Raw genomic sequence first — 11262 nt, forward strand, 5'->3', positions numbered from 1 at the left:
AGAGTCCCTCAGCCAGCAAAGCAAAGCTGGCTGAGGAACTCTGGGAGTTGAAGTCCACAGGTCTTAAAGGGACCAAGGTTGGAGACCCCTGCTGTAACATGAGGAGGCTGTAGATTCTGCAATATTGGGACTGTCGGTGAGTCAAGAGCGGGTCAGAGGAGGAGCCTCTGTGGGACAGAGATGATAGCTGCTCTTTAAAAGTGAAGATTTAAATCGAGTTGTTTTAAATCAAGCCTTTTTACTAGTGACTTAGATCGTGGTTTAAATCGGCTTGATTTAAATCAAATCCACCCAGCTTTCCTCATTGACTTTGCTTGTCAGAAGGTCGCAAAAGGGGATCACGGGATGCAGCAACCGTCATAACTGTGCGCCAGTTGCCAAGGGTCCGAATTTTGATCAAATGACTGTGGGGATGTGGCAACGGTCGTTAAGTGTGAAAATTTGTCCTAAGTCACTTTTTTTCAGTGCCGTCGTAACTTCGAGCGGTCACTAAACGAACTGCTGGAAGTCAAGGACTACTTGTAAGTGGATTGCCACAAACACCAGCTTGTCGCAATCACTGTTAGTTCAAAGCATCTCCCCTTAAGCTGCCTCCCACCTACCCGGGACCGATGGGCCGTGGGTTTCTTGCAAAGATCTGAGAGCTCAGCCGAGCTGCCCATCCTCAATCAGGAAGCCTCCCAATTTGCGATTATTTATTAAATTGTTATGGTGCCCATCCCCCCCTACAAGGTGACTCTGACAAGATCTGCCAGAATTGCAACTCCAAAGGAGTCAGTGCCAAGATGCCAGGCTGGAGATGGTTGGTTTGGGGTGCAGAGACGGAGAACATACAAGGGCAAAATGTCCATTAGCCATCAAGAATTGCCTTTGGCCAGATGTGCAGCATACAAGTTTAATAAACAGAGCTTATTTATTCCCTTATTAAATTTATTCGCTGTCCATCTCATTCTGAAACCTCTCTAGACACTTTACAACTTACACATATTAAAATAATCAGAAATATCGTATTTTTCAGAGTATAAGATGCATTTTCCCCTCCTCCCCCCTAAAGAGGGTGAAAATTTGGGTGCATCTTATAGACCGAATATGGGCCCATTTTTGGGCTCCTGAACCCTCCGTGTGTCGCATTTTTGCCCTCCCTGGCCCTCAGAAGTACTCTGGGACCATTTTTGGCAAAGCGGAGCACTGCAGAATGTTTCTGGGGGCCGGGGAGGGCGAAAACGCAACAAGAGGAGGCCAAAAACTTTGTTTTCCTCCTGTAAATCTAGGTGCGTCTTAGAGTCCAAAAAATACGGTAAATATTCCTAATCCAAGAAAATGACAATACAATCCAGTAGCAGAATTATCGTTGCATCTTCCAGCCAAAGGGAAAAAAGCTGGCACAGACTCCAGACAAGAGACTAAAACAGCATCAGCCTCAGTCTGGTGGCTCAGACTGCTAAGACAGTCTGTTATTAACACAGCTGCCTGCAATTACTGCAGGTTCAAGTCCCACCAGGCCCAAAGTTGACTCAGCCTTCCATCCTTTATAAGGTAGGTAAAATGAGGATCCAGATTGTTGGGGGCAATAAAAGTTGACTTTGTATATAATATACAAATGGATGAAGACTATTGCTTGAAATAGTGTAAGCCGCCCTGAGTCTTTGGAGAAGGGTGGGATATAAATGCAAATAAAAAAAATTTTTTTAAAAAAAGAGGGGGGTGAATGGCACTGTGTGTTAGAATTATTACCATCTCAGTCTTACCTGACGGAACACGTGACAAGCAGAACCACATCAGCCTAGGAGAGAGAGGGAGGAGGGGGAGAAAGAATTGTTAAAGACAAACAGGGGAAGGAAGAAACAGATTTCCTTCTCTGGGATCGAATATCCCACATCTACCCAAGAGTGGCCGCCTTGCCTGATAAAAGGAACCTTAAAAAGCTCTTATTTCAGCAAAACAAAAAACCAAAAAAATCTACTGTATGTCCAGCATTTAAGCTTATCTTATCTGGGGATCGGAAAAAGGTAACCAGAACCTGTTTCTCCAAATTTATGACATCATCGTATTGATAATAATAAATTGAATTTTGTGACAGCATGGATTATTGTGTCACGAGACATGATTTGATTCTGTCAGGATGTTAGGCTGAATAGTGGGGTTCTTGGTGCTCTCTGAGTTTGGTTGTTTTCTTGCAGACGTTTCATGACCCAACTAGGGAACATCATCAATGCTAAAGGGAGTGGGGTTTAGGAGGAGGACTGAGGGGTCCTTGGCGCTCTTTGAGCTTGGTGGCTTTCTTGCAGACGTTTCATGACCCAACTGGTTAATATCACCAGGGTTGCTGCTTCCTTGATTGGAATATTGTTTTAATAATAATAATAATAATAATATTTTAATTTGTATACCGCCCTTCTCCCGAAGGACTCAGGGCGGTGAACAGGCAGATAAAATATAAATACACACAATAATTTAAAACCAACCCTTAAAAAACTAATTTAAATGCCCAAAACGTTAAAAAACATACTCCCCTATAAAATAACACAATTTTAAAAACCCATCCAATAAAAATAAAAATCAGGCTAGTCCAGCCATATGAAATAAATAAGTTTTAAGTTCGCGGCGAAAGGTCCTAAGGTCAGGTAATTGTCGAAGTCCGAGGGGAAGTTCGTTCCACAGGGTAGGAGCCCCCACAGAGAAGGCCCTCCCCCTGGGGGCCGCCAGTCGACACTGTTTGGCTGACGGCACCCTGAGGAGTCCCTCTCTGTGGGGCGTGCGGACGATGGGAGATAGAAGCCGGCAGTAGGCGGTCCCGTAGATAGCCGGTCCTAAGCCATGGGCGCTTTAAAGGTGGTAACCAATACCTTGAAGCGCACCGGAAAACAACAGGTAGCCAGTGCAGTCTGCGCAGGATAGGTGTTATGTGGGAGCTCGAGGCGCTCCCTCAATAACCAGCGCAGCGTTCTGAACTAGCTGAAGTCTCCGGTGCTCTTCAAGGGAGCCCCATGTGAGAGCATTGCAGTAGTCCAGGCGAGAGGTAACAAGGGCATGAGTGACTGTGCATAAGGCATCCCGGTCCAGGAAGGGCCGCAACTGGCGGATCAGGCGAACCTGATAAAATGCTCTCCTGGAGACGGTCGCCAAATGGTCTTCAAAGGACAACCGGCCATCCAGGAGCACGCCCAAGTTGCGTACCTTCTCCATCGGGGCCAATGATTCACCCCCGACAGACAGCCGCATCTGCAGCTGACTGTGCAGTGCCGGCATCCACAGCCACTCCGTCTTGGAGGATTAAGTTTGAGCCTGTTCCTCCCCATCCAGACCCGTCGGCTTCCAGACACGGGACAACACTTCGACAGCTTCACTGGGGTGGCCCGGGGTGGAAAAGTACAGCTGAGTGTCATCAGCGTACAGTTGGTATCTCACCCCAAAGCCACTGATGATCTCACCCAGCGGCTTCATATAGATGTTGAACAGGAGGGGTGAGAGAATCGACCCCTGCGGCACCCCACACATGAGGCACCTTGGAGTCGATCTCTGCCCCCTGTCAACACCGTCTGCGTCCGATCAGAGGTAGGAGGAGAACCACCGATAAGCGGTGCCTCCACTCCCAACCCTCCAACCGGCGCAGCAGGATACCATGGTCGATGGTATCAAAAGCCGCTGAGAGGTCTAATAGGACCAGGGCAGAGGTAACCCCTATCCTGGCCCTCCAGAGATCATCCACCAGCGACCAAAGCTGTCTCCGTACTGTATCCGGGCGGAAGCGGACTGGAGCAGGTCTAGATAGACAGCTTCATCCAGGTACTGGGGTAGCTGACATGCCACCACACTCTCTACAACCTTCGCCGTGGCGAAGATTGGAGACTGGCGGTAGTTCCTAAAACAGCTGGGTCCAGGAAGGCTTCTTGAGGAGGGTCTCACCACAGCCTCTTTCAAGGCAGCGGGAAAGACCCCTCCCGCAGAGAAGCATTTGTAATCCCTGGAGCCAGCCTCGTGTCACCTCCTGAGTAGCCAGTACTAACCAGGAGGCACGGATCCAATAAACATGTGGTGGCGTTCAGCCTGCCCAGCAACCTGTCCATGTCCTCGGAGTCACAGGATCAAAGTCATCCCAAACCACCTCAACAAGGCGGGCCTCGGAACCCTCGCCTGGATCTACCCAATTTTGATCCAATCCGTCCCGAAGCTGAGCGATTTTGTCGTATAGATAACCGTTAAACTCCTCGGCACGCCCTTGTAGGGGTCCTCCGCCCCTCCTGTTGGAGGAGCGAGCGGTCACCGAAACAGGCGGCGGGCGGTTATCTGCCGGCGCAATGAGGAGGAAGCGTGGGCAACCGCAGCCCTCATTGCCACTAGGTAGGTCCTACTATAGGACCTAACTAGTGTCGGTCAACCTCAGGCGGCTGGATCTCCAGGCACTCTCTAGGCGTCTTCTCCGGCGCTTCATCTCCCTCAGCTCCTCGGAGAACCAAGGAGCTGGTTGAGACCGACGCCGGGTCAGAGGCCGCAAAGGCACGACACGGTCCAAAGCTCCAGCCGCGGCCCGTTCCCAGGCCGCAACTAGCTCTTCAGTCGAGTCGTGGGACAGGTGTTCGGGAAACGGCCCAAGCTCCGTCAGGAACCTCTCCGGGTCCATCAGGCGCCTGGGACGGAACCAACGCATTGGTTCCGTCTCCCTGCGATGGTGGGTAGCGGTCAGAAAGTCTAGATGAAGGAGAAAATGATCTGACCATGACAAAGGTTCCACAACTAAATCATTTAAAACCATTTAAAATTTTACTTCTTGATTGTTGGTCTAGTAGTGATCTTGGTGCAAGCCTCCTGCTCATCTGGGCATTGACTGCTAGAGGGAAGAGGCTTTCCAAATCAAAAAAACCACTCACAGACAAACAAGCTAACAGTAAACAATCAAGGAACCACCAGTAACATTCCCACCAATACTGACAAGCCACTAGCATCTAGAAAACCCTGCTCCCTTCTAGCGCCAACGATGTTACCCAGTAGGATCGTGAAACGTCTACAAGGAAAAATAAATAAGCCCCGAGAGTACCAAGGACCCCTCAACCCCCAGATTGTGCACTGGGTCTGTCTGGGGCAGGGCAACAAATGAATGCATGTCGAACTGGTGCTCCTGTTACTCCGGCCGCTGAGGCCTCTGCGGGAAAGTGCCCAGCCTGGATTTTTGAGTACCTCTGCCAGGTTGCTGGTCCTCTGATAGCCGCTCCGCTGGAGGATGGCCCAGGCGGTTTCCGTGTCGCTGACGTTCATCTGGCAGCCGTAGGTCTCCAGGTAGACTACGAGGCAGAGGAGGAGGAAGAGGAGGTGGTGAAGGAGGTGGTGGTGAAGGACGAAGAGGAAGTAGAAGAGGAGGAGGAGGAAGAGGAAGTGGTGAAGGAGAAGGAGGAAGTAGAGGAGGAGGAGGAGGAGGAAGAGGTGGTGGTGAAGGAGGCGGCAGTGAAGGAGGAGGAGGAAGTAGAAGAGGAGGAGGAGGAAGAGGTGAAGGAGGAGGAGGAAGTAGAGGAGGAGGAAGAGGAAGTGGTGAAGGAGAAGGAGGAAGTAGAGGAGGAGGAGGAGGAGGAAGAGGTGGTGGTGAAGGAGGCGGCGGTGAAGGAGGAGGAGGAGTAGAAGAGGAGGAGGAGGAAGAGGAAGTGGTGAAGGAGGAGGAGGAAGTAGAGGAGGAGGAGGAAGAGGAAGTGGTGAAGGAGGAGGAGGAAGTAGAGGAGGAGGAGGAAGAGGAAGTGGTGAAGGAGGAGGAGGAAGTAGAGGAGGAGGAGAAGGAAGACGTGGTGAAGGAGGTGGCGGTGAAGGAGGAGGAGGAAGAGGAGGAGGAGGAGGAGGAGGTGGTGGTGAAGGAGGCGGCAGTGAAGGAGGAGGAGGAAGTAGAAGAGGAGGAGGAGGAAGAGGAAGTGGTGGAGGAGGAGGAAGTAGAGGAGGAGGAAGAGGAAGTGGTGAAGGAGAAGGAGGAAGGAGAGGAGGAGGAGGAGGAGGAAGAGGTGGTGGTGAAGGAGGCGGCGGTGAAGGAGGAGGAGGAAGTAGAAGAGGAGGAGGAGGAAGAGGAAGTGGTGAAGGAGGAGGAGGAAGTAGGAGGAGGAGGAGGAAGAGGAAGAGGAAGTGGTGAAGGAGGAGGAGGAAGTAGAGGAGGAGAAGGAAGACGTGGTGGTGAAGGAGGTGGCGGTGAAGGAGGAGGAGGAAGAGGAGGAGGAGGAGGAGGAAGAGGAGGAGGAGGTGGAAGTGAAGGAGGAGGAGGAGGAAGTGAAGGAGGTAGTGAAGGAGGAGAGATTCCTTGAGGCAGAGGGCACTGAATAGTTGTGCCCTTCATTTTGGCGGTTGCTCCTTTCTCCATATGGGTAGTCCTTGGCTTACAACATTCCTCTAGTGACCTTTCTCACACTTACGGCCACTGCAACGTCTCCATGGTCACGTGATCAAAATCCAGAGGCTTGCCAACTGGTTCGTACTTATGACAGCTGCACCATCCCTACGGTCATGCAATCAAAATTAGGACGCTTGGCAACTGACTTGTATTCATGATGATCAGAGTGTCCCGGGGTCACGTGATCCCCTTCTGCGACCTTCTGACAAGCAAAAGCCACGGGGAAGCCAGATTCACTTAACAACCGTAACTTAACAACTGCGGTGGTTCACTTAACAACTGTGGCAAGAAAAGTTGTAAAAACGGGAGCAAAACTTACGGAACGCCTGTCTCACTTAGCAATGGAAATTTTGGCTTCAATTGTGGTCGTAAGTCGAGGACTACCTGTAGAATTGTAAGCAGCTCCCTTGGGCCGAGACCCCTGCCCGTCCCTGGAGAAATGCCCGTTTCTCACAGAGGAGATACCCACCCAATACCTGCAACTCAACCTATCTAGAATAAAAGTTCCCATCCAACTCGACTTTTGGTAACCGTAAGGACAGTTTTCTTAGCAGCAACAAGGACACCTTGACACTGTCATTGTGGGACTCCGTGACCTAATCTACAACCTCAGGATTTCCTGGTGGTCTCCCATCCATCCAAATTCAAACCAGGTTTAACTGTGCTTGGGGCCAGACTGCTGTTTCATCGTGAGGGAACTATTTTGTCATGAGCAAACTCACCGTGCTTGCACAGGAGGACACAGATTGTCTCCCAAAAAATGTCCCTATACAACATTAAGTCAGCCCTTGTGTAGCATCTCAGGAAAGGTGTGGTGGAGCAGCCGTACTCACCTTTCTTTGGGGAATCTGCCAGGCTGATGGGTCCAAGGTAAGGGGCGGGGTCTTCCAAGAAATCAGCTGGCAAGCGGTGGGCATCCTTGACAGGAGCAGCCGATTGCAAGAAATGCTGCAGAGATGGACCCCCTGCCAGTTTGGAGCGGAAATCTTCAAGGCTTCCTTCACTTCTTTGTTTTTGGAGAGGGGTCCCAGGATCCTGAGCGCAGGTCGAAAGCCAGGCCCGGAATCCTGAGCGCACGGACCAACACAGAGGCCTCGGGCAGACCAGAGCACCACGCAAAGTCAGCATCTTGGCACGAGGCCCCCCTGCTCCCTAAAGCAACAGATTAGAATGATCAGTCCTCTCTTGCAAGGCGTGTTACAAACAAAATGGAGGGGGGAGGGGGCGAGAGATATCGCTTTGAAAAGTGCTATGAATGAATGGAGAGTATGAATGAATGAATGAGCCAGTCTGTCTCTCAACCTAACCCACCTCACAGGGATTGGATTGGAAGTTATGGTAGGGAGGGAAGGAGGGAGAGGGAGAGGGATAGATAGATAGATAGATAGATAGATAGATAGATAGATAGATAGATAGATAGATAGATAGATAGATAGATAGATAGATAAGATAGATAGATAGATAGATAGATAGATAGATAGATAGATAGATAGATAGATAGATAGATAGATAGATGAGAGAGAGGATAGGTAGAGATGAGAGAGATTGGTAGGCGAGAGAGAGAGAGGATAGATGGATGGATGGATGGATGGGAGAGAAAAGATGATAGATAGATAGATAGATAGATAGATAGATAGATAGATAGATAGATAGGTAGGTAGGTAGGTAGGTAGGTAGGTAGGTAGGTAGGTAGGTAGGTAGGTAGGTAGGTAGGTAGGTAGGTAGATATAGATAGATGATAGATGAGAGAGAGGATAGGTAGAGATGAGAGAGATTGATAGGTGAGAGAGAGGATAAATGGATGGATGGGATAGATAGATAGATAGATAGATAGATAGATAGATAGATAGATAGATAGATAGATAGATAGATAGATAGATAGATAGATAGATAGATGAGAGTTGGGGGGGAGGATAGACATCCCAAAGTTTAGGTAAGGAACATTCCTAATCCTCCTGCCTCTTTTACATGATTTTATATTTATATACACATGAGCACAAATATAAAAATTCATATATAGATATAAGTTTGTAATATTAAAACCATATATTTTATACGTATATATCATTTTGTAGTATCATGCACACACATCCTATAAAATAGAAGATATATCTTCTGCGCCTAAAAATGTGGAATGAATATATATATATATACACACACACACACACACATATACATACATACAGATACAGGCATATATTATTCCCCCTTTATAGGCGCAGAAGATCCCTAATCCTCTTCCCCCCCCACAACAACCCTGTGAGGTAGCCTGGCCGAAAGGTACCGGCCTGGAGCCCCTCAGCCTCCTTTCATTCATTCATCCACTTATTAAATTATTATTATTCATTTTATCCCACCTTTTCGGGCGGAGAACCCCCCCCAACGCCCCCTCCCCAAGTCTCCCCGGTAAACCCCCATCCAAAGAAGGGGCGGAAGAGGGGGGGGCTCTTACCGGGGCTGCCCGTCAGAGCGGCGCCCCCCACCAGAGGCAAGAGACGGGGAGATTTCAGCCCACCACCCCGGAGACGGCTGTGGACGATCGGAGGCGCCTTTTCAGTGACGGACACCGGAAGTGCAGAGGGACTTCCGGGGGGGAGGAGCCAACGCCTCATACAGTAGCGCGGCTCAGCCTCTGATCACGTGGGCGCCTCTAGCGCTGCGGGTGCATCGCCCAAAGTGTCCCCCTTTGGAAACGCTGTCCGCGGAGCAACGTTCCGATCTCTAACCTTCCTGCCTGGTGTTCCCTTTCTTTCTTTCTTTCACTCTTCTTCAACCTTGGGAGTTTTTAGAGGGGTGGGCTTCGACCCCTAGAAAGCAGGAGGGCTGGAGAAGTGTTTTTCACGCTTAGCCCCTTTGAGATGGAAGTATGTGTACTGTTGTGACAAAAATAAATTAAATAAAAAAGTATGGACTTCAACTCCCAGAATTCCTCAGTCGGGAAATGGGGGTGTGTAGAGCAGTATTTGCCGAGCTTGGAATTCTGGGAGTTGAAGTCCACACATCTTAAAGGGGCTGAGCGCTTGAAAATACTGCTCTGTTAGGTGCCCCACTGCACTGGTTGATCCACTACACCAGGGGTCTCCAACCTTGGTCCCTTTAAGACTTGTGGACTTCAGCTCCCAGAGTTCCTCAGCCAGCATGGCTGGCCAGGGAATTCTGGGAGTTGAAGTCCACAAGTCTTAAAGGGGCCAAGGTTGGAGACCCCTATTCTAGTCCATCCCCCTGCCCAAGCAGGAGACCCCATACCATTTCTGACAAATGGCAATCCAATCTCTTCTTGAAAGCCTCCAGTGATGGAGCAGATTACAGATGACTTTACATTACATTACTTCCCGTCTGGACTACTGCAACGCTCTCTACATCGGGCTCCCCTTGAAGAGCACCCGAAGGCTCCAACTGGTTCAGAATGCGGTCGTGTGGGTGATAGAGGAAGCGACTCGTTGCTCCCATATAACACCCCTCCTGCGCAGGCTGCACTGGCTCCCGGTGGTCTTTCGGGTGCAATTCAAGGTGTTAGTTACCACCTTTAAAGCGCTCCGTGGCATAGGACCAGGTTACTTACGGGACCGCCTGCTGCTACCGGCGACCTCCCATCGACCAGTGCGCTCCCATAGGGAGGGTCTCCTCCGGGTGTCGTCGGCCAGACAATGTCAGCTGGCGACCCCCAGGGGAGGGCCTTCTCTGTGGGGGCACCAACCCTCTGGAATGAGCTACCACCAGGTATCTGGCAACTCTCTGATCTCCGGACCTTTCGACGCGAGCTGAAAACAATTCTTTTTCATCGTGCAGGACTGGCCTAATGGGGTTTTAATAATGGGGTTTTATTGGTTTTAAGTGTTCAGCCAATTTTAATTTTCCTTTTTAAACTGGTTTTAATTTTTGTATTAATTGTTTTACTTTGGCTGTAAACCGCCCTGAGTCCTTTGGGAGAAGGGCGGTATAGAAATTTAAACAATAAATAAATAAATAAATAAATTACAGATTAACAGTCGGAAAGGACCTTATTTATTTATTTATTTATTTGATCGTATTTATATACCGCCCTATCTCCTATAAGGGCCTTATAGGTCCTTCTAGTCCAAACCCTGACCCCGCCCAAGCAGGAGACCCTATACCATTCCTGACAGATGGCTATCCAATCTCTCCTTGAAAGCCTCCAGTGATGAAGCTCCCACAATTTATGGAGGAAGCCGTTCCACTTGTTTATTGTTCCTGGATGCAACATTCCAAAGTGGGGTCCAAGTTGGCCCGTCCAACTAGTGTAGCATCTTTGCAACCAAAGGAACTGGTGTGCAAAACTAGGAAGGGCAAAGCAGGGTTAATATAGAACAGACATTTCCTGGAGGTCATTGGTTTAATTTAAGTGCCCATAGGATTAATACTGAATCAGGGCAGAAGGGATCAGACCCATTTGATTGGGTTAGAAGAAGAATCTGAGGTTCCAACTAGAGCTGGGGTTGCACAAGAATAAATAAAAATGAGATCCAGACAACTGTGAGGAAAAAGGAAATAGTTATTCCTCAAAGCAGAACTGTTTGCTTTTAGGGACAGGAGAAATTGGTATATAGGGGGAGCTTGTCCGGGGTGTGGAGGTGTCTACATGCTGAGGTGTGTGTGTGTGTGTATTCTTGTGAACACACAGTTCCTCTGGGAGACAGTTTAATTAATTCTGGTTGTGTTTGCAGACCTTCTCCTTTGATATGTGGATTAGGTGTAGGTACAGTAACTTATTTCAGGGTTTGAGGAAGTTTGATAATTTGATTAACTGATTCTCAGGCCATTATGGATGCTGTTAATATTTTAAGGGAAGATGGAAACAGTATAAAGAATAAAATATATTTGGATCTAAAAATTCTCACAATGGGTCGGTAGGTTGTAGGAATCCATAAAATGGGTTGATGACT

At 49.0% G+C, this 11262-nt stretch overlaps 1 protein-coding gene across 1 annotated transcript in view; it reads right to left on the bottom strand.

Moving 5' to 3' along the window:
• The window catches only part of CDK5RAP1 (CDK5 regulatory subunit associated protein 1), a 28580-nt gene extending 19657 nt beyond the window's left edge, over window positions 1–8923 (bottom strand). Inside the window, exons 1-4 of the mRNA XM_058177764.1 lie at window positions 8811–8923; window positions 7192–7510; window positions 5176–5279; window positions 1749–1783 (exon numbers count right to left, since the gene is read on the bottom strand). Coding sequence (XP_058033747.1) covers window positions 1749–1783; window positions 5176–5279; window positions 7192–7486 — 434 coding nt within the window. The 5' untranslated portion in view covers window positions 7487–7510; window positions 8811–8923. The remainder of the gene's footprint in view (window positions 1–1748; window positions 1784–5175; window positions 5280–7191; window positions 7511–8810) is intronic.
• Between the last annotated feature and the right edge of the window lie 2339 nt (window positions 8924–11262).

This window comes from Ahaetulla prasina, chromosome 3, assembly GCF_028640845.1.
Source record: "Ahaetulla prasina isolate Xishuangbanna chromosome 3, ASM2864084v1, whole genome shotgun sequence".
Classification (NCBI taxonomy): domain Eukaryota; kingdom Metazoa; phylum Chordata; class Lepidosauria; order Squamata; family Colubridae; genus Ahaetulla; species Ahaetulla prasina.